The sequence below is a fragment of the Bufo bufo genome, chromosome 3 (assembly GCF_905171765.1).
Source record: "Bufo bufo chromosome 3, aBufBuf1.1, whole genome shotgun sequence".
Classification (NCBI taxonomy): Eukaryota; Metazoa; Chordata; class Amphibia; order Anura; family Bufonidae; genus Bufo; species Bufo bufo.
The window spans coordinates 590,126,508-590,149,607 of record NC_053391.1 but is presented as its reverse complement, the minus strand read 5'-3'; the positions used below and the strand labels follow the sequence as shown (position 1 = coordinate 590,149,607).

Genomic DNA, 23,100 nt, shown 5'->3' with positions numbered 1-23,100 from the left:
GTTGTATACATGACATTGGGCTATAATAGTACAAGTATGAAATCATTTAGTTGTGGTAGGTTAAATGAGGGAGGTTATATGTGGGAGACTGGCAATGAAACTAGATTTGTAAAAATTCTTGCTAATCATTGTTACTATAGAAACTAAATGATTTGAAGTATGTTGCATATATGACATACAGTTGCATGCCAATGCATTTTTTTAACCAGTTCAGGTCATTTACCCTCCCCCTCCTTTCTGACACATATTAGTTTTTTTTTTAGTACATTTGGGTTAGAAAGCCGTAACCTTTATTTTATTCAGTTATTTGCACCTTTTTTGTGACACATGGGGCTTTATTTTTTATCCCATTTAGATTTTTATTATAGTATTCTTGTGTTTTTCATGTTTTTTTCCAAAATATTTTAACAGCGCCAATTTTTTATCATGTCCTATTTCCATTACACTCATTATAATTTGTTTTGTCATTATTGAGCCAAACTGCATACATTTAAAATAAATTTTACAGGAAACCTTAGAACTTTCTTTTGTGTCATTAGATGACAAAGTTGGTTAAAAAAAATGTAAGGAAAAACTGTGAAAATTTTTAAAAATGTATATTTTTCCTTTCTTATCAATTTTTTTCTGATACAATTGATTTCAAGACAAAACATTTCTAACCATTCTGTATGTGTGCATTGTGAAAATAGTTGCTATTTGTGTAATTTATCTAATGGCTTGGTTCACTACAAGACTTCAATAGAACACATTTTGGATTTTGGTGGCCTATTTTTCTATTACTGATTCTATGGCACCACCGTGCTGCCAGTACAGATGTTGTACAGAGCTAAAACATTTGAAGCTCCTTCAAAGTGACGGTTTCCCCCCTAAGGTATTCATCTTTGGAAGATTTGGACATTTACATTATTTTTTTCTATTTTTTTTTATAGATGAGAAATATATGAGTGCGTTTGTATATTTTTGGCAGAAAAAAACCCACTATATTAAATATAGGTAAAACGAATATCTATATTTAAAAAAAAAAATCTGCAAAAAATAAAATGTGTGTACAGTTGTATATTTTACACACAAAATCTGCTCTACTATTGCTCAAACTAATAAATATATAAATTTTATTTTATTTTTTATGAACGAAAAAGGGTGTGTGTGTGAGTGTACGTAGTCTGCTATACTATTGCTAAAACTAGTAAATATTGTTATACATGTTTTTAATGAAAAAAAGTAAATCAACCCCTTCCTGCCACAAGTCACAAAGGGGTTAATTTAGAGACTGCAGGCTCACAATTAATTTTACAACCAGCACGGGGTGCTTTCACGTCAAGAAGAGTGCTCCCCTGACAGCTTTTTCACTTTACACTGCAATGGATCATTGTAGCATCATGCTACAGATAAGTGGTGTGAAAGTTTTCTTTTGTCTTCTGTATAGGGAGCTTGGCTATCACTGACAACAGGTTCCCCGCTCCTGCAGCTGCATGCTTAGGACATTTAAGACTATATTAAAATAAATAGTGACCACTTAGACATACTGTATATAGTCAAGAGATAGTCCAGCAGTGGTTAGATTACTAAGGAACGTATCATTGTGTCCCCAGAACATAATTACAAGATCATTATTAGTCTAATGGGAGAGAGGTAATTGCAGCTTTTAGCTCTAAACGACTGTGCTGATTGATTTCTTAATATCATAAATCTTTAAAGCAGTTGTTTTTCTGATAAAGAGAGATAGACTTAACCCCTTAAGGACCCATGACGTACATGTACGTCATTTCTTTGTGGGACTTAAAGACCCGTGACGTACATGTACTTCATGAGGCTAGGGCGGGTGCAGAAGCTTCACCCGCCCGATCCGCGGCAGGGGTCCGGCAGTCACTGATAGCTGGACCCCTGCTGCATGCGCCAGCATCGGTGAAATAACCGATTCTGGCACATTAACCCTTCATGTGCCGCGGTCAGCGGCACATGCGATGTCCTCGCGAAGATCGGAGCTGCCATCAGGTCCCCGTGCTGCTGTGACGGGGACCCGATGGCATGGAAGGCAGCCTGATGCCTTCCAGTGGAGAGCCTGTAAGATCCAGCTTCCTGGATCTCACAGGCCGGAAGCTGTATGAGTAATTCACACTGTATTACTCATACAGCCAATGCATTCCAATACAGAAGTATTGGAATGCATTGTAAAGGGGATCAGACCCACCAAAAGTTGAAGTCCTAAAGTGGGACAAAAAATAAAGTGAAAAAATAGTTGAAAAAAGTTTTCCCTACCCAAAAATTTAAGGTCTCAAGTAAAAAAAACGTAATTTTCCCCAAATAAAGTAAAAAAAAATAGGAAAAAAAAGAAAAGTAGACATATTAGGTACTGCCGCGTCCGTATCGACCGGCTCTATAAACATATCACATGACCTAACCCCTCAGATAATCACCGTAAAAAAAAATAATTGCTAAATAAGCCATTTTTTTGTCACCTTACATCACTAAAAGTACAACACCAAGCGATTAAAAAGGCTTATGCCCACCAAAATAGTAGCAATCTAACAATCAACTCATTCCGCAAAAAATGAGCCCCTACCTAAGACAATCGCCCCCTAAAAAAAAAAAATATATGGCTCCGAATAAGGAGACACTAAAACATCGTTTTTCTTTTGTTTTAAAAATGCTGTTATTGTGTAAAACTTAAGTAAATAAAAAAAAGTATATATATTAGGTATCGCCGTGTCCGTAAGAACCTGCTCTATAAAAATATCACATGACCTAACCCCTCAGGTGAACACCATAAAAAATAAAAACTGTGCAAAAAAAGCAATTTTTTGTCATCTTACATCACAAAAAGTGTAATAGCAAGCGATTAAAAAGTCATATGCACACCAAAATAGTGCCAATGAAACCGTCATCTCATCCCGCAAAAATGGTACCCTACCTAAGATAATCGCCCAAAAACTGAAAAAACTATAGTTCTCAGAATATGGAGACTCTAAAACATGATATTTTTTTTTGTTTCAAAAATGATATTATTGTGTAAAACTTAAATAAAAAATTTAAAAAATTATATATATTAGGTATTGCCGCGTCCGTAAGAACCTGCTCTATAAAAATATCACATGACCTAACCCCTCAGGTGAACACCGTAATTTTTTTAAAGATAAAAACGGTGTAGAAACAGCAATTTTTTGTCACCTTACATCACAAAAAGGGTAATAGCAAGCGGTCAAAAAGTCATATGCACCCAAAAATAGTGCCAATAAAACCATGATCTCATCCCGCAAAAATAATACCCTACCTAAGATAATATCCCAAAAACTGAAAAAACTATAGCTCTCAGACTATGGAGACACTAAAACATGTTTTTTTTTTGTTTCAAAAATGAAATCATTGTGTAAAACTTACATAAATAAAAAAAAGTAGACATATTAGGTATCTCTGCATCCGTATTAACCTGCTCTATAAGAATATCACATGACCTAACCCCTCAGGTGAATACCGTAAAAAGAATAAAATTAAAATGATGTAAAAAAAGCCATTTTTTGTCACCTTACATCACAAAAAATGTAATAGCAAACGATCAAAAAGTCATATGTACCCTATAACAGTACCAATCAAACCGTCAACTCATCCCGAAAAAAATGAGCCCCTATACAAGACAGTCGCCCAAAAATTGAATAAATCAAAAATGCTTTGTTATATAAAACTGAAACAACCACAAAATAGTCATATTTGGTATTGTCGCGTCCGTAACAACTTGCTCTATAAAAATACCACATGATCTAACCTGTCAGATGAATGTTGTAAATAACAAAAAATAAAAACGGTGCCAAAACAGCTATTTCTTGTTACCTTGCCTCACAAAAAGTGTAATATAGAGCAACCAAAAATCATATGTAACCTAAAATAGTACCCACAAAACTACCACCTTATCCCGTAGTTTCCAAAATGGGGTCACTTTTTTGAAGTTTCTACTCTAGGGGTGCATCGGGAAAGCTTCAAATGGGATATGGTGTCAAAAAATCAGTCCAGCAAAATCAGCCTTCCAAAAACCCTTGCTTTGTAACTGGAAAGAATTAATTAAAATTGAAAATCTGCCAAAAAAGTGAAATTCTGAAATTTCATCTTTATTTTCCATTAATACTTGTGGAACACCTAAAGGGTTAACATAGTTTGTAAAATCAGTTTTGTATACCTTGAGGGAGTGTAGTTTCTAAAATGGGGTAACTTTTTTGGAGTTTCTACTCTAGGGGTGCATCAGGGGTCTTCAAATGTGACATGGCAGCTTAAAATTATCCCAGTGAAATCTGCCTTCCAAAAACCGTATGGCATTCCTTTCATTCTGCACCCTGCCGTGTGCTCGTACAGTAGTTTCTGACCACATATGGGGTGTTTCTGTAAACTACAGAATCAGGGCCATAAATATTGTTTTGTTTGGCTGTTAACCCTTGCTTTGTTAGTGGCAAAAAATGTATTAAAATGGTCTGCCAAAAAAGTGACATTTTTTAATTTTATCTCTATTTTTCATTAATTCTTGTGGAACACCTAAAGAGTTAACATCAGTTTTGAATACCTTGAGGGGTGTCGTTTCTAAAATGGGGTCATTTTTGGGTTGTTTCTATTATGTAAGCCTCACAAAGTGAATTAAGACCTGAACTGGTCCTGAAAAAGTAGGTTTTAGAAGCGTTTTAAAGTTATCACCACATAAAGTGACACATGTCAGATTTTTTAAAAATGGCCTCGTCCTTAAGGTGAAAAATTGCCCTTTAGGGGTTAAAATAAACTTGCTGGCTGCTTACAGCCCTCACTAAGGGGAGCTCAGAAGATTACTGCACACTGGGTTATTGAGTTGAATGCATAAGCATAAGCAGTAAGCAGTAGGCTCCTAAGCTCCCTCTGGTGGCAGCCACAGGTGGCCAGCATGGTCCTCTGACAGCTATGAGAATATTAAACAGCGAAGAATATAGCATAACAAGACAAAAATAGTGGCTCATGATGGATAATAAATTTAGAATGTCTTTGGACATGTTTGTGTAACTTTACACTGCCTAACGGTTGGCTTACTTTGCACTAAAATATGGGCGGAACCTTTGTGCAGGTTGGCACATCTTCAGCCAAACCTCTTACCCATTAAGCCACACCCTCATTGTCAAGCAATATTGGAGTAGAATATTGATGGCCTATCCTCAGGATAGGTCCTCAATATCCAAATGCTGGAGGTCTGACTTTTGGCACTCACACCAATCAGTTGTCTTCTTATGCCAGTGATGTCATACTCTTCGGTCATATGGTCTATGTGAAGCTCAGTCTCATTCAAGTTAATGCTGTGATACAAAGCATAGCCACTAGACAATAGATGGCACTGCATTGTGCTGTGCAGTGAGGAGGGAGGAGGCTGCAGTGCTCACCAGTGTGCCACACCCTCTTCAAACTGCTGATCAGCGATGGTGCCAGGAATCAGACCCCCATTGATCTGATATTGATGACCTGTCCTGAGTATAGGCCATCAATATTGTACTCCCAGAAAACCCCTTTAATGAAATTAGAGTTGAGCATGCACAGGACTTTAGTGTCTATGTCTATTTATGTAGAAAGATCAATAATTACTACCATTATTTAATTAAAGTAAGAACATACAAGAACTAAAACATACAACAAGAAAACAGCAAATACGTCTATAAAATGCATAACTATTATGATTTTCTTTTAAGAGAAAGTGTCACCAATAATTTTTTCTGCTAGTTAAATTCAGATAGTGATATGCTGTACATCCTTTTTTCTAATCTGTTTTCATTTTCTCATAGCACATTTTGTTATTTTATTTCCTGAACATGATGACCACACGTCATCTTTTATCACACTTGGTAATGACGTACAGGATTTTGCATCCACCATTTCATTTTCTGAAGTTCTGCCTGTGCATAATGTTCAGAATGATAGGCAGAGGCGCATAAAGGAGTTCAACATATGGCTTGGTAAATGGTGTCAAGAGCAAGGATTTGGCTTTGTTTCTCATGATAGCTCTACTTGGAATAGAAAGGAACTGTACAAAAAAGATGGTTTGCATCTTTCTCTCAAAGGAACAAATGTACTTAGTGAACAACTCCAAGAATTTGCGAAAGAGTATTTAAACTAGGAAGTGGGGGCAAAAGAGTGAAAATAAAAGAGTCCAATTGCCCCCCGAAACAATGCCAGAACAGGCCAGAAGCACTGAGGTTAAGAAATGATAAGCTCAGAGTCCTGTCTACAAATGCTCGCAGTTTAGGTAAAAAAATCAATGAACTTGGGTCAATAATGGCATCTGAGAATGTAGATTTAGTGGCTGTTACGGAGACATGGTTTAATGAAAGAAATGACTGGGACATAACCATACCAGGGTACTCTTTATACAGAAGAGACAGAGAAGGCAAGAAAGGAGGAGGAGTGGCCCTGTATGTGAAAGATAGCATTAAATCTAACCTAATACAAGTTGGTGAGGCCAACATAGAGTCAGTTTGGGTTACGTTGCAGTTTGCTAACCATGCAGTAACTCGTGTAGGTGTGATATATAGACCACCTGGTCAAGTTAAAGAACTAGATGATCTACTAGTTGAAGAAATAGCTAAAATGACAATGAAAGGAGAAGTTATCATTATGGGAGATTTCAATCTTCCAGATATAAACTGGAAAACCAAAATAGCAAGTTCTACCAGGAGTACAGATATTCTAAATTCCCTACTGGGGTTATCTCTACAACAAGTGGTTGAGGAGCCAACCCGGAGGGAGGCCATTTTGGATTTGGTATTCACAAACGGGGATTCGGTATATGATGTCATTGTAGGCGAAACCTTGGGATCTAGTGATCACCAGTCAGTGTGGTTTAATATAAGAACTGTGAAAGAGTCCCACCACACAAAAACAAAAGTTTTAGATTTTAGAAAAACAGACTTTTCAAAAATGAAATTAGTCATAAATGAGTCCTTATCAGACTGGAACGGATTACATGGAGTCCAGGAGAAATGGGACTACTTAAAAGGTGCATTATTGAAGGCAACAGAAAATTGCATTAGACTCGTCAGTAAAAGGAAAAAAAGGAGGAGACCAATGTGGTACTCAGCAGAAGTGGCCCAAATCATTAAAAATAAAAAGCTAGCATTTTGTAATTATAAAAAAACCCAGAGCAATGAAGATAAGGAAATCTACAAGATTAGGCAGAGAGAGGCCAAGCAAGTTATAAGAACTTCTAAAGCGCAGGCAGAAGAAAAACTAGCTCAGTCTATGAAAAAAGGGGATAAGACATTCTTCAGATATATAAATGAAAAAAGGAAATTAAAACAAGGAATAACTAAATTAAAAACAAAGGACGGAAGGTATGTAGAAGAGAATAAAGGGCTAGCCGACTGCCTTAATGAATACTTCTGTTCAGTTTTTACAAAAGAAAAAGGAGAAGGACCTCCACTAGAAAGAATGACTATTAAATCGTTTGATGCATGTATCTTTACAGAGGAAGATGTTCTAAGTTTGCTGTCTAAGGTGAAGACAGATAAGTCACAGGGGCCTGATGAGATACACCCAAAATTATTAAAAGAGCTTAGTGGTGAGCTGGCAAAACCGTTAACAGATTTATTTAACCAATCATTAGTAACAGGAGTCGTCCCGGAAGATTGGAAATTGGCAAATGTCGTGCCCATTCACAAGAAAGGTAGTAGGGAGGAATCGAGCAACTATAGACCAGTGAGTCTGACATCAATAGTAGGCAAATTAATGGAAACCCTATTAAAGGATAGGATTGTGGAACATCTAAAATCCCATGGATTGCAAGATGAAAAACAACATGGGTTTACTTCAGGGAGATCATGTCAAACAAATCTTATAGATTTTTTTGACTGGGTGAATAAAATAATAGACGGTGGAGGTGCAGTAGACATCGCATATCTAGATTTTAGTAAGGCTTTTGACACTGTCCCACATAGAAGACTTATCAATAAACTGCAGTCATTGAGCATGGACTCCCATATTGTTGAGTGGATTAGGCAGTGGCTGAGTGACAGACAACAGAGGGTTGTAGTCAATGGAGAACATTCAAAACAAGGTAATGTTACCAGTGGGGTTCCACAGGGATCTGTACTGGGACCGATTTTGTTTAATATCTTCATAAGTGATATTGCAAAAGGCCTCGCTGGTAAGGTTTGTCTTTTTGCTGATGACACAAAGATATGTAACAGGGTTGATGTTCCTGGAGGGAAACGCCAAATGGAAAAGGATTTAGGAAAACTAGAAGAATGGTCAGAACTCTGGAAACTGAAATTTAATGTGGATAAGTGCAAGATAATGCACCTGGGGCGTAAAAACCCAAGGGCAGAATATAGAATATTTGACACAGTCCTGACCTCAGTATCTGAGGAAAGGGATTTAGGAGTAATTATTTCAGAAGACTTAAAGGTGGGAAGACAATGTAATAGAGCAGCACGAAATGCCAGCAGAATGCTTGGATGTATAGGGAGAGGTATAAGCAGTAGAAAGAGTGAAGTGCTTATGCCGCTGTACAGAACACTGGTGAGACCTCACTTGGAGTATTGTGCGCAGTACTGGAGGCCATATCTCCAGAAGGATATAGATACTCTAGAGAGAGTTCAGAGAAGAGCTACTAAACTAGTACATGGATTGCAGGATAAAACTTACCAGGAAAGGTTAAAGGACCTTAATATGTATAGCTTGGAAGAAAGAAGAGACAGAGGGGATATGATAGAAACTTTTAAATACATAAAGGGAATCAACTCGGTAAAGGAAGAGAGCATATTTAAAAGAAGAAAAACTACCACAAGAGGACACAGTTTTAAATTAGAGGGGCAAAGGTTTAAAAGTAATATAAGGAAGTATTACTTTACTGAGAGAGTAGTGGATGCATGGAATAGCCTTCCTGCAGAAGTGGTAGCTGCAAATACAGTGAAGGGGTTTAAGCATGCATGGGATAGGCATAAGGCCATCCTTCATATAAGATAGGGCCGGGGGCTATCCATAGTATTCAGTATATTGGGCAGACTAGATGGGCCAAATGGTTCTTATCTGCCGACACATTCTATGTTTCTATGTTTCTATGCTCTGCCCAATTTTAAAAGACATGAGTTGTTCTTTCTTCTAGTCTCTTATAGAACACTGTGGTATCTTTACTATAGCGGTGTTCTGTGTTTTCTACATATGTATTTTGCCAAAAACAAGAAAAATCTCAGATTTTTTTATACAGTTTTATGTTTTTCCTTTTGTGGTGTCAAGTTCTTTCTTTTGTGGTGTCCGACTGGTTCCATAAAGAACATCTGACCACGAATACAGCTGTGTAAACAAGTCACATGAGTATGTGTCTACCCATGGTCCCTTCCCTGGCTGAAAGTGATGAGCAGCCCTTTGATGGAGATGGGACCATTTGATGGGTGGACTATCAATGGCATAGGTTATCAGCATGGACACCACCGTTTTAGAAACTTCAGCACCAGTATTTTTGGACAGCTCCCCAATGTCTTTATTGAAGAGTGGTACCTCGGAGCATAGTTTACTCATTTGTATTTCCTTGATAAAATATAGAATCAGACTATGTAAAGGCAGGAGCTCTGCATACCTGAATGTCAAGATCAGGAGTAACACAGTCCTTAAGGAATTCAATTGGACCCATAATGAAAGGACAGTGGTTGGTGAAAACCTGCAATAATAACACAAGTTGTGCTGTTACATATGTACACACTTAAGTAGGACAGTCACAACAATGCAATGAAATGTTAGATTCATAGCTTTCTCATGTATAATATGCCTGTGAAATGGAGAACATAAAAAATATTTACGCTTCAACCTGCAGCTCTGCAATATACATCTGATTACATTTAATGACCCCTCTTCCCTGATTGCTACAATACATGTGTGATAAAAAGTGCACTTTGATGAATGAGCAGAGCTGCATTGTAAAGCATAGCTGGGGGACAGAGCAGGACCCTGAGCCGTTGATGTGACAGAAGTAATTCAGACTACCTCAAACTCCTAGAAAAGGCAGCTACACTGTACTCACTAAAGTCAAGCTGGACCCCTTCCTTCAAACAGTCCTTTACATCAGGTTACGTGCCCATCAGGGATTTTGTGTTCACCGGCTGAAGAGTGGCTGTGACTGATGATCACAATCCTGCCCCAATCACCAAGATTGGAGAATATTCTAAACATGTCCTTTACTCCTCGTCTGCATCAAAATCAGTTTAAATGCACACAAAGGTGGGAGGTCTCCTTTTGTAAGCGTCAGCCCCAGCATTGTGATCCCAGGGGCTAACAGATAGATGTCTGTGCATATTACTGAATATGTACAGGAAATAATCTATCATGTAGAAACATGATATTACATTCTACTTAAAAGCCACGCTACATCAGTTCAGCTTTCTCAGCATTAATAGTACCTTTATTTCAGTAGTATTCTGTTCTATTACTATTCTACATCTATACTACTTGAATTTCTGTTTCCTAGTATTCTATCTGCACCTGTGCCCTAGTATTTTACTTGTCTGCATGTTCCAGTAATTCTTATGACTGCACCTGGTATGCGTCCCTCATTTTCATTATATTATCTGTGTTCCAGTACTATATTGAATGTAATTGTTGTTAAAGTATCGCAGTACTACACTGCATTTTGTACATATATTTTGTATTCATGTGCCTTTTTTTCTTCACACGTGCCATTTAGGTATACCACAGTAAGAAATGAAGGTGCACAGGTACCATATATTGTTCAAATACAATGCAAACACTCTTCTTACACAAAATACATGATCACGAAATAGATAAACTAATTCTTAACTCACTATATGAATAAATGCTAGGTTTGTAGCAAATACATTTTGATCAAACTAATTTGTGCCCGTCCACTATGGCAAGGTGACCTCCACTGGACAGGAACCTATGCCACATGTTATCTTTTCTGGTGCCAATTGGCCTCCAATGAGTTCATGGCAAGCAGATTCTACATGCAGTATATACTGGACCCACACTGTATGTCACTTGAATTCACTGTAGGCCGAATGGCACCAGAAAAGGTAGCATTTACCAAAGGTTCCTGTCCTGTAGAGGTCACATTGCCGACGTGGATGGGCACAAATACGTTTGATCAAAATGTATTTGCTAACCTCACATTCATTTATGTGGTAAGTATAGCATTAGTTTATATATTTTGTGATCATATACTTTGTGTAAGCAGAGTGCTGTTGCATTGTATTTGATTTAGTATTTTCATCCATGGCGAGGCGCACCTGCGTCTTAGGACGTGCTGACTCATTTTTGTTTTCGTCTTTACCATCTTTACTATATATTATTCATTTTCTATAATCAGAGGTATAGCAATAAGCATTGTGGAGGTGGCCATCACACCCTGCTCCTTAGGGGCCCCAAACGCCTTCAGTATTATAAATGATACAACATGGTTGATAGAGGATCCTGTACAGATTGTGCATTGTGCCCATGAGGATATAATTTTATCTCTACCTATAACGCAGCGAATGTGATCTGGATGGATGGAGTTTGTGACTGCTGCAGTTTTTCCCTCTTGACCTTTCTATTTCATAATATAGAGTAGGCAGAGTGGTAAAATATTCCAGTATTATGCAAGGTTGAGTATTTAGTTTTCTGTAATATGGGAGTTTACACAGGGCAATTGTCGGACGGATTATCGGGAATGGACATTAGTAATTATGAACGCTTGCTCCTGATAATTGTGTAAAGGTGCTGCTGATCACCCAATAAATGAGCAAAACATTCATTCATCAGATGAAATGTTGGTTCATGCAGACACCTCAATCATAGTTTCTGGGCAGCAGATCGTGCTATGTGAACAGCGATCTGCTGCCAAAAAACAATGAATCTGTATATGAAAAAGCTATAGCAGTAGCCATCACATCCTCATACATGGAAACATAGAAACATAGAATGTGTCGGCAGATAAGAACCATTTGGCCCATCTATTCTGCCCAATATACTGAATACTATGGATAGCCCCTGGCCCAATCTTATATGAAGGATGGCCGTATGCCTATCCCATGCATGCTTAAACTACCACTTCTGCAGGAAGGCTATTCCATGCATCCACTGCTCTCTCAGTAAAGTAATACTTCCGGATATTAGTTCTTCCACCGACGAGCAGGCAATTATCAGGAAATAACAGTCCCTTCCTGATAACTGCCTGCTCGTTCAGCGCATGTACGGTAAATGTGCCTTTATTCTGAGACTTACCTCTCTAAGGCCATCCAAAGCCAGAGAACGGAAGGACAAAATGACTCCAATAATGGTCATTCTTTTCAGCAAGCTTTCTGGAGCTAGAGAGGAGCAGGTAGGAAGCAGAATGGTTATTCCACAGGATGTCAGCATGAGGATGTCATCAGACTGTGTAAACAGTATTCATTCGATTGAAACATAGAAAATGCAAATGTTCCTCCTTGACTGACTGTTCAACATGATAATATTATTTATTACCCTCTGTGTCTCCAACTATATTTGTATGTTGTTTGAGTTGTGGGTCTCTCTGGTGGGAAAATGACAGAAATGTGGCCATGGGGTTAGATATCTGTTTATAAAACTTTCCCAAAAAGACACATTCCTTATATCTGTCACTTATTGTCTGTGCAGTAGGAAACTGGGCAGCTCAGGTATCGATCTATGGTCGTTGGTATACTGGTTATGATTTATATTTAAAGGCTACAGACACCTTTTGGGGCAATTTGTATTACTGCCTTTTTATCATTTTGGCCGAAAATGTTTTTTTTTTTTTCAATTGGTCTTTGTCAAAAATGTTGTCCTCCTGCTTTACTTGAATCGTCAGAGATCTGTGGCCTTTATCTTTACTTTCCTAGCAGCTCATAAACACTCACTATAGCTAAAGTCTTATCAGGGGCTGCCATCTTGCCTGAGCTGTTGTTAACAGCATTTAGGGCTATGCTTTACAGCAACCACATGGTTAATAATTGACTGGAGGACGCTTATAGACTCCCATGGAAGAGTGTTCTAGGCATGCTCTGTGACCTGTGCAGGTCAGGAGGGAGTACATATACTGTGATATCACCTATTGTGAAAGGTCGATCCCGTGTTATCTACAGTCGTGGCCAAAAGTTTTGAGAATCACATAAATATTGGAAATTGGAAAAGTTGCTGCTTAAGTTTTTATAATAGCAATTTGCATATACTCCAGAATGTTATGAAGAGTGATCAGATGAATTGCATAGTCCTTCTTTGACATGAAAATTAACTTAATCCCAAAAAAACCTTTCCACTGCATTTCATTGCTGTTATTAAAGGACCTGCTGAGATCATTTCAGTAATCGTCTTGTTAACTCAGGTGAGAATGTTGACGAGCACAAGGCTGGAGATCATTATGTCAGGCTGATTGGGTTAAAATGGCAGACTTGACATGTTAAAAGGAGGGTGATGCTTGAAATCATTGTTCTTCCATTGTTAACCATGGTGACCTGCAAAGAAACACGTGCAGCCATCATTGCGTTGCATAAAAATGGCTTCACAGGCAAGGATATTGTGGCTACTAAGATTGCACCTCAATCAACAATTTATAGGATCATCAAGAACTTCAAGGAAAGAGGTTCAATTCTTGTTAAGAAGGCTTCAGGGAGTCCAAGAAAGTCCAGCAAGCGCCAGGATCGTCTCCTAAAGAGGATTCAGCTGCGGGATCGGAGTGCCACCAGTGCAGAGCTTGCTCAGGAATGGCAGCAGGCAGGTGTGAGCGCATCTGCACGCACAGTGAGGCGAAGACTTTTGGAAGATGGCCTGGTGTCAAGAAGGGCAGCAAAGAAGCCACTTCTCTCCAAAAAAAACATCAGGGACAGATTGATCTTCTGCAGAAAGTATGGTGAATGGACTGCTGAGGACTGGGGCAAAGTCATATTCTCCGATGAAGCCTCTTTCCGATTGTTTGGGGCATCTGGAAAAAGGCTTGTCCGGAGAAGAAAATGTGAGCGCTACCATCAGTCCTGTGCCATGCCAACAGTAAAGCATCCTGAGACCATTCATGTGTGGGGTTGCTTCTCATCCAAGGGAGTGGGCTCACTCACAATTTTGCCCAAAAACACAGCCATGAATAAAGAATGGTACCAAAACACCCTCCAACAGCAACTTCTTCCAACAATCCCACAACAGTTTGGTGAAGAACAATGCATTTTCCAGCACGATGGAGCACCGTGCCATAAGGCAAAAGTGATAACTAAGTGGCTCGGGGACCAAAACGTTGACATTTTGGGTCCATGGCCTGGAAACTCCCCAGATCTTAATCCCATTGAGAACTTGTGGTCAATCCTCAAGAGGCGGGTGGACAAACAAAAACCAACTAATTCTGACAAACTCCAAGAAGTGATTATGAAAGAATGGGTTGCTATCAGTCAGGAATTGGCCCAGAAGTTGATTGAGAGCATGCCCAGTCAAATTGCAGAGGTCCTGAAAAAGAAGGGCCAACACTGCAAATACTGACTCTTTGCATAAATGTCATGTAATTGTCGATAAAAGCCTTTGAAATGTATGAAGTGCGTGTAATTATATTTCACTACATCACAGAAACAACTGCAACAAAGATCTAAAAGCAGTTTAGCAGCAAACTTTGTGAAAACTAATATTTGTGTCATTCTCAAAACTTTTGGCCACGACTGTATACAGAGGTGATATCTCTCGTTGTAATCCCACCCATATATAGGTGATATCTGCTACAGTATTGTAATTCCACCTGTTATGACAATAAGATGACTGCTGAAAAGTGATCCAGAAGTGGTGCCTATAGTGGCCAGTGCGAATACTGCAGAAATTTGAGGGTTTTTTTTATAAAGATAGTGACATGGAAAAAAAAAAATGACATCACCTAGCATTCTTCAAAAATATATTTAACATAAAAATGTGATTTACACAATAGATCATTTTCTGATGATACATTCTCTTTAAAAATTTACTTTTTTTTATCTCTCTAAGTAGGTCTCCAGAGCTGACTTTATGGGAGATTCCAAATGTATCACTAGAAAGGCCAAGGCCCACAGCCATGGGAATGTCAGGAAAGGAGCAACTAGTCATTTATCCCTATACTGTACTTCATTTATAATTCCACTTTTGCTCTTTCAAGTTGCATAATACGTTCTTTGCAAATATTTGAATGGCTTTTGTATCAACTTTTAGCCAATATGTGATGCCAGTTCCTTGTCCTAACCTTAAGCAACCCCACATTTAACAGTGCAGAAACTGGATGCTCAACTATAACCAATAGAGGAATTGATTGTGCACAATGTGTAATTAGCAGATGAGGCAATGTGAGCATGTTTGTTGTGTGTTCTGCAGAATAAATTCGGACAATTACTTATTGATTACAGCTACATCTCTATCATTGTCTGCTCTGCCCTTGGTTATTCTATGTGCTTTTATCATTGCATCACTGTCACTTTGCAGCACATCTTTTTGGAGTTACTGCCAGTCAATTGACTAGAAAGCTTTTCTAGATAAAAAAAAATGTCATGTCAGCTTGATAAAAGATGCAATGTATAGGGACGTCTGTTGTGATGAGTCCCTTGTTACCAGAAACATCCAAGTATAATAGTGACTTACAATTCAGCTTGGCTAGTAGAGATGGCATCAGCTGAACATTGCTGAAGTTGGATCTGATTTGTACTAATGTGTCCATGTTCTCCACAACAAGTTTCTGGAAGTAAAAAAAAAAATGATTCACTCATGAGACATTCTTAATATAGTTTATTGCAAATTATAAATGTAATTCTGCATACACTTATAGACACATATCAAGGCCAATTGCACAAAGGCATATTACAGCTCCATGCATCCTGCTTTGTATGGAGTCATAACACAGCACCTATAAATGTCTATTATTCCATTCTGTACCTCTGTATGTCCGACGAAAATCACTGTGTGAAGATGGTACTGTTAATGGAACAGAATCCATCCATCATACAAAGGTACCACACAGTGCTAAAAGTATACACGACAATTTTTCGAAGTATGTAAGTGACATAGGTATATGTTGCTTATATATTTTGTGTCCGTTTCTTACAACTTTCAAGATCTTTCATTGCTTTTAGTAAATGGAAAGCTATAGTGCAAAATGTTCTTTTCACATATCTGCATAGTTTAGGTGGCCAAATTATGTCAGCCAACAGCAATTCCAGCCAATCGCCATCTACACATGCATGCTGGGTTCAGCAGAGCATTCATGCGTTCTCAAAGGGGAGAGGGGAATACGTCTCTGTCAGACACCTCTGATGGTGGCTTATATCCACTGGGAAGAAATAATTGGGCATGTTGTGTGCATAGTCCTTCTTTCCTCCAATATCATACAGATGTGGGGGTAGAATTCAGGCACCACCATACCTATCACCTGAATTTCCAGTCCCAATGAAAGTGACAGATTCGGTCAATATTCCTCTAATGTGCAGCACGCAGAAATGTCCACCTTTTGTTAGGAGAGAGAACTCTCATAAGTTTTGCCACATTTGTGTGTGTGCCATCTGGTATTGATCAGAACAGGTGGTCCACTGGTGGTCCAGTTCAACCTTCTACTGGCAGCTTGATGGTTCTTACATTCATTGAATGCAAAGGAAGCCTTTGTGGCAAATTTTCTACATCATTCACCAATTAAAGTATAATAGACTGAGAAATATAAGATATCTACCTACTTTTAAAGTTATTATCTTTCTATTCATAATATTACAAAAAAAAGCCCTTGAGTTTACTTTTTTCTCAAGTTGTATAAAATTCTATACAGCAGGTTTTTTTTTGGATAAAAACTAACATTGAGGCTATATAACCGATTACAGGGATTTTCACCAGCTTAGTTTCACACTAGCAGAGGAACAATATGCCAGAGTTCATTGTATCCGGCATAGAAGAGAAAGGACCAGAGCACTGCCCGGCCCCATTGATTATAATGGGACCTAGCATGGATCCATGCATTAGTGCCGGGATTCGGCAGACAAAAAACACTGCAAGCACCAGTTTTTGTCCAGTCGATTCCTGGCATGAATGCTGGAAACAGGCCAGATCCCCTTTATGGTCAATGAGCCACATAGAGGATGTCATAAACCAGCGGGCGTGGACCCACTGTGCCACGTGACCGACCGCTTCTAAGGGCATGGTCTAAGTGAACCCCTTGTTCTTCACAGTACCCCTGATGAAGGGGATAGATTTTCCAGAGGAGAACACCAGGTCACTACCTCTTGAGGAGGGTTGGAACACGAGGCAGCTGGTCCAGGCAGACCAGGAGGTACCAGAGGTACAGACGTAGTCATCAGGCCGAGTCGTAACCAGGAGCAACAGTGCACGACCGAAGGATGAGGCAGAGGCGAAGTCATACAAGGAACAGTTCAGGGCAGGTGGCACAGGTACAGGTGAGGCAGTCTGGGTCAGCAACAGGAAAGTCGAGATGGAGCAGGCAAGTATCAGACAGGTAGCGGAATCCAGAAGACAAGCACAGATCAGAAGTTCAGGAACACAAGCACATACGAATGCAACCTTAGCAGGGCACAAGGACATTTAACGCTCAGGCATCTGTGAAGAGGGCTGAAGTGGTCAGAAGATCAGTACAGGACACATTTGCTTAACCCTTAAATCACAGGAAATGACACGCGCTGGCCCTTAAACAATGTGTCACAAGGAAAAGGCTGGAAGACATGCTGCTCCCACGGCTGAAAGTAAAGCATGGTGGAGACGTCCAGGCAGAGCGGCACCTGCAAGGACAGAGCCTGGCACCACGGCGGTGAATAGGTTAACACCAGCAGCTGACCACCACCACTACCTGCCCCGTAATACGACTGGACGCGGACAATAACAAAGGCGACCAGGGAAGACAGTGTTCGTCTGAACACGGAGCACAGGAGTGCGGTGGTGAGTAGGGGGACATCGGTGGCCAGCTACCTCCATTACAGAGGAAAGGCAGTATCCAGCTATGCTGGATACGATGAACTCTGGCAAGCTGTTCCTCTACCAGAACACCCAGTCAGATAATTCTAATGCTAGTGTGAAACTAACCTAAACAGACTTGCCATTTAGCTTGTTTTTCCCATCATAGAAAGTGATGGCTTTTCAGAAATATATCCTATCACTTTGTCATGGGTAAGCTCTCTGCAGTTGGCAATCCCAGGGATATGCCATCACTTTCTTTGATAGTAAAACCGCTTTAAATGAGGTTGTCCCATTACAACTGCTGCCCTATCCGGATAGAGGATTAGTGTCTGACTGGCAGAGGCTCAACTGCCGGGTCCAGCTGGTTACTAAAAAAAAGGGTTGTGCTCCCTATTTCAATAGACTAACAGACATGCATATGTGCCCGCCGCTGCATTCAACGCTATGGAACTGCTGAACATAGCCAAGCACTTGGACTCTGCTATCTCTGGCATCCCTATATAGTTGAATAGAGTAGTGGACAGGTGTGTCTGCCACTTCATTCTAATGGGGAAAACAGGCCCATGTTCTAGCGATCGGTGGGGGGCAAGTGATAAGTTGGAATAGGAAAACCCCTTTAAGACCTAAGAAAACTAGGTGACAAACCCTATGGAAACTGTAACAGCAGCCATAGTGTCACTTAGTTTACCCAGATACAAAATGGATGGATCGAACACATGGTCTTATATTCACAGTTCTTTTAGATTTTAGTGTAAAATGCTCTTAACACAAAAGCTTGTACATACTGTAAAAGGGCCCATTTATTCAATCAATACATGTAGAAATGCCTGGGAACTTTAGCACAATCGACATTCATGCTGTGAATTGCTACGGGCTAGGTGTTACAAGCATATCCTTAATTTCAACTACTGAAGAAGTCAAAATTCTAAACTGAGGGAACAATTATGTTCAGCAAAGTGTGAAACAAGCTCACTTTACCGATGTGTTTGTACTTTTATGTAGTTGAATTGAAGCTTCCAACTCTGATGCTGACTGAGAGTGGGAAGTCATCCAAGAAGCAATTACTTCTACATATTTATCCAAACCTACACATCTAGTTGTCTGCAATTCTGTATTATAAAGCTAAAGCTGCTCTGTAGATGATCAGTAACTGCTTACTGCCTGGTAAGAAGTAGCATTAGTAGATTTAAAAAAAAAAAATAAAAAAAATAAAGGTACATGAAGTAGAGCTCTGAAATGTGTACTAAAATACAACGGCATGCCAAAGGGGGAGTAAAGGGGGGTGTTCGGTTCACCTGTGAGGAGCATCTGTGGGTCGAGTGCTACTTGTGTGCACTGCTTGCTCCCACGCAGTTATCACTGACAGCCTGGCTCAATGATGTGCTGAAGAGGAGAGGGGACCGTCAGTGCCACATCTTGTGCATCAGTGAGTCTGACTCAGACTCGGGCCTCACTGCTGGCAAGCAACTTGTGCCCACTCTGAATACAGGCCACAGGCGTGATGAGGTCATCACACTGCGCCTGTCAGCAGTTACCTAAGGATCATCATCCGATCTCCTCCTAAGTCTTCTAGACCATCAGAAGAATAAACAGAAAGTCACACAGCACAGGTGACTACAAGTCACAAACACCAACATGTGCCTCCCTGCCTCCTCTATAATCATTAAGGGGGTTGTCCAACAGTTTTTTTTCCCCATTGCATATGCTGCATGTGGGGTTAATAACAGATCCATGATTACAGATGACCCATGGATGCAAAACGGACAGTTTTTTGCCGACTGTGGATCCGTATTTGCACACAGTAAAAACACTATGGTCATATAGGGCCTGTGAACACACTTCCTAACATTTATCCCTGGGCTTTCCTGAAAGCCGCTACCCCACAAAAATCACTTAAAATAAAGTGGTGTTTGCTGGGACGCACCTGCAGGAATCCAGTAAATGTGTGTCTATGGGCCAAAGAGAGGAATTAGACTCCTCCATAGACGCTCCAGACCCCTCCATCCCCCTCCGTCACCTGTCCAGAGTCGATAAACCTCTGTCCACCCTCTGCTCCCTCTGTTCATCTCCAGACCTCTCTATCGTGCTACAGACTCGAATGTTCCACTCAGATCCCTCTGTCCCCCTACAGACCACTCTGGCCCCATCCAAACTCCTGTTCCCTTTCTAAAACCTGTTGTTCCTTCTCCAGACCCCTCTGTCTCCATCACAGTCCGTCCCTCCGTCCCCCCGGTCAACAGGAAGGACAGGGATTGCATAACCCTTGTTCTCAACACAGGTGGGGATCCCAGAGGTACAGTAGCACCCAAAGCAACACTATGCACTCTACTTTATATAGGCATCGCCACTGCATGGCTCTAAAAAGGGCAGTCAGTGTACAGAAACTAAAATGAACACGATTTATATGGGCAGTCTATGACATTAATAGAGTGCTTCGTCTGTATGTTCACATCAGAACAAAGACTAGAAAAGACCTGCTCATCTAGAGACAGCCAAACGAGGAACAGCAGGTAAGGAAAATAGACAGAAAGAGGAGAAATCATAGTGTGGGGGGTGAAGTGTAGTGTACGGGAGTTGTAATACCCGTCACTACCAAAGTGTCACTTGGTGTGCTGTCGTCCCTCCTAATTATAGGGAAGTTGTTATATGTCAGTTTTATAAAATGTAATGTGATGCATGTATTTTCCTTTTACTGAAACTTGCATGTACAGGCTTGCAGGGGTGTCATTCCAGCTTCTAGTCGCTAGAGGGAGCTAGGGAGCCCTAGTTTATATAAGCCCAGTCAGGGAAGTGCAAGGCAGACGGAGTCTAGTATCTGTAAGCTACAGTTGGAGATTAGACAATGTCTGAGACAAGTCCAGGCCTGAAGCCTGCTGTTCAGGAGAAGATTCCCTCCTGAATTCCCATATGCAGAAGCAGGAATATCTTAGACTAAGAGCCTGAGGAACCGTTCAGAAGCTGAGAGAGACAGAGGTAAAGATCAGAAGAGTCAGAGGTACTAAGAAAGACAGAGGAGGTACTTATTTAAGCCATAATCAAGGATACAAAGCCAGACTTAGGTTAATGGGCCTTGGTGAAGAATTGCTACTTTCCAGGATCAGACAGAGTTAGAGTGCAAGCTCCTTTGCTGCAAGTCCTGTGTTCAACACTCTGTAATTACCCTGCTGTACTGAATTGCCTGCATCGACCGAATTGCAAAATCGACTGTATGCTAAGGAACTGCATTTCCTTTATTGTCTCTGCTTGGAAAAACTACTAAAGTTGGAGTTCTGTTTTAATCCTACGTTTCCTCAATTTATTCCTGCATCCGCAAACGGCGTGCCACCGTTTACTTGGCACTGGCGTCACGAACATTTTCCTACCTATACCTGCCCTTGCAGAGAGTCAGCTGTACCAGGTTAGTGTATATTGCACTACATCACCCAGAAACACCTACTACACACAACTTGAGTACGCTGCACTTCTCTTTTGGCGTCACGAACAGGATACGCACGCTTTCTAGTGCAAGAAGCGTGAACTTTGTGCCTTATACCGTTGCCCTGTGACCAAAGTGACAATTTTCCTGTTTTATTCAAGTGGACTTTGTGGACTGAAAATCGTACCCAAAGTGTACCAAAAACCTCTAAAAAGCGCTGTGCAATATTGCGCTATACAGAGGAAGAAAATCGCCGCATTGGAGTGTGGTTTTGGGGACTTTAAACATTCCTGCTTGCTGTCAGTGAATAGACAGCGTTTGTACCTAAAGATGGCCGCTGAGCTTGCTGAATTTACTGCTGCGTCACCTTCATCCCGAAAAGGCGGGAAAAATTGGCGCCTTTCTGAGGAAAAAGCGGGAAGAAGGTCAAGGGCAGGCGCCACGGCTTATCTGGACATTTGCATGTCTGCCAGCATGGACACCGCCTTCCATATACTGGAATACCTGGGGGGCGGCTCCCCAATGCAATGGGAGGAGCTGGCTACTCTAATTGACGCGACCCTATCGCTCTCCTCAGAAGGATCGAGCATGTTGGATTGTGAACAGAGCGTTGCTGCAATGTCCGCACCTGAAATAACACAGATGTCTAATGTTGGTGTAGAGCCAGAGGAGGCTCCACCGGCCTACGCTCCGGGACCGGAGCAACCCGCCTGCCGCCCAAGGGAGAAAGAACCCGAGTCCTACTATGGCTCGTGGAGGGACTTTTTCCAACCATCTTTTAAATGGTCCTCCCTGATGGCGGAGATCCGAGAGGCCGCTATCAAGCGGAACACAAGGACTAAAATCGTCTATGAGGAACTAACCAAGACCATACATGAGAAACATACGCACACCCAACCCCGCCTGGAAAGGAGAAAGGGAGTGGTGCTGTCGTTTGACAAACCCCGTGGCTACGGGTTTATTCAGGACTATCTAACTGGCAGAGACCTCTATGTTAATCGAAGGTCTGTCAAAAGAGACTACCTCCCTTCTTACCAGCACAGCCTCCGCGAGGGAGAGGAAGTGGAGTACACCCCTGCCGAGGGCCTGCGAGGCCCTTATGCGACTGCTGTGACCCGTCCCAAGCGAGCACCTGAGGATTGGGAGGCAGAAGAAAGAGAAGACTACTCTGGCTGCGAGCGAGAACCGGAACGCTCTCCAGAGCCGGCCCATCACGCCTTTCAGGAGCGGAGCTCCTTCATTGGGCCGAACGTCTTCTGGCAGCCAACCGTGTTGGAAAAATGGGTGAGCCCTTACCCTTCCCCCGAGCTGCCTCGTCGGGAGAAGACAATATCTGAGCTGGAGCAGTTAAAAGGACTTAGTGTTACCTTCCAGAACATCCGGATGGGACGGAGACCAGACGCATCGCCAGAACCTGCAGAGGCCGAGTCCGCGTCATCGGTGACTGTACCTGCGCCGGCGGCGCCAGCAGAGGACAGCGACTCCGACACAGACAGCATCGGTGAGCAGATCGTCCGGCTGGAGGAGAAGTTGCGGGAGTTGCGCAAGACATACACCGCCAGGATCCAGACACCGCCGAGGAAGGATGAGGTAAGGGTGCCTGTCACCACCCGCCGACCGCCTTCTGTAGCCACCGCTCCGTCAGTACCCCAGACCGGACCCGCGATTGCCGTAAATTGCTGCACCCCGAGCACCGGACCGCTTGCTGCGGCGGTGCCAAGCACGTCACACCCTGCAGTGATCATGCCAGGGCCGGCACGGTCCATCAGAGGGTTCACCCCTAGGCCTATGGGGCCAATACCTATTAGGGGCCCCTTTATCCT

General features: G+C 41.2%; 1 protein-coding gene across 1 annotated transcript in view; it reads right to left on the bottom strand.

The window, feature by feature from the left end:
- The window catches only part of NCKAP1L (NCK associated protein 1 like), a 341,608-nt gene that overhangs the window by 148,058 nt on the left and 170,450 nt on the right, over positions 1-23,100 (bottom strand). The window contains exons 24-26 of the mRNA XM_040425859.1: positions 15,556-15,649; positions 12,205-12,287; positions 9,566-9,646 (exon numbers count right to left, since the gene is read on the bottom strand). Of these exons, the coding sequence (XP_040281793.1) occupies positions 9,566-9,646; positions 12,205-12,287; positions 15,556-15,649 (258 nt within the window). The remainder of the gene's footprint in view (positions 1-9,565; positions 9,647-12,204; positions 12,288-15,555; positions 15,650-23,100) is intronic.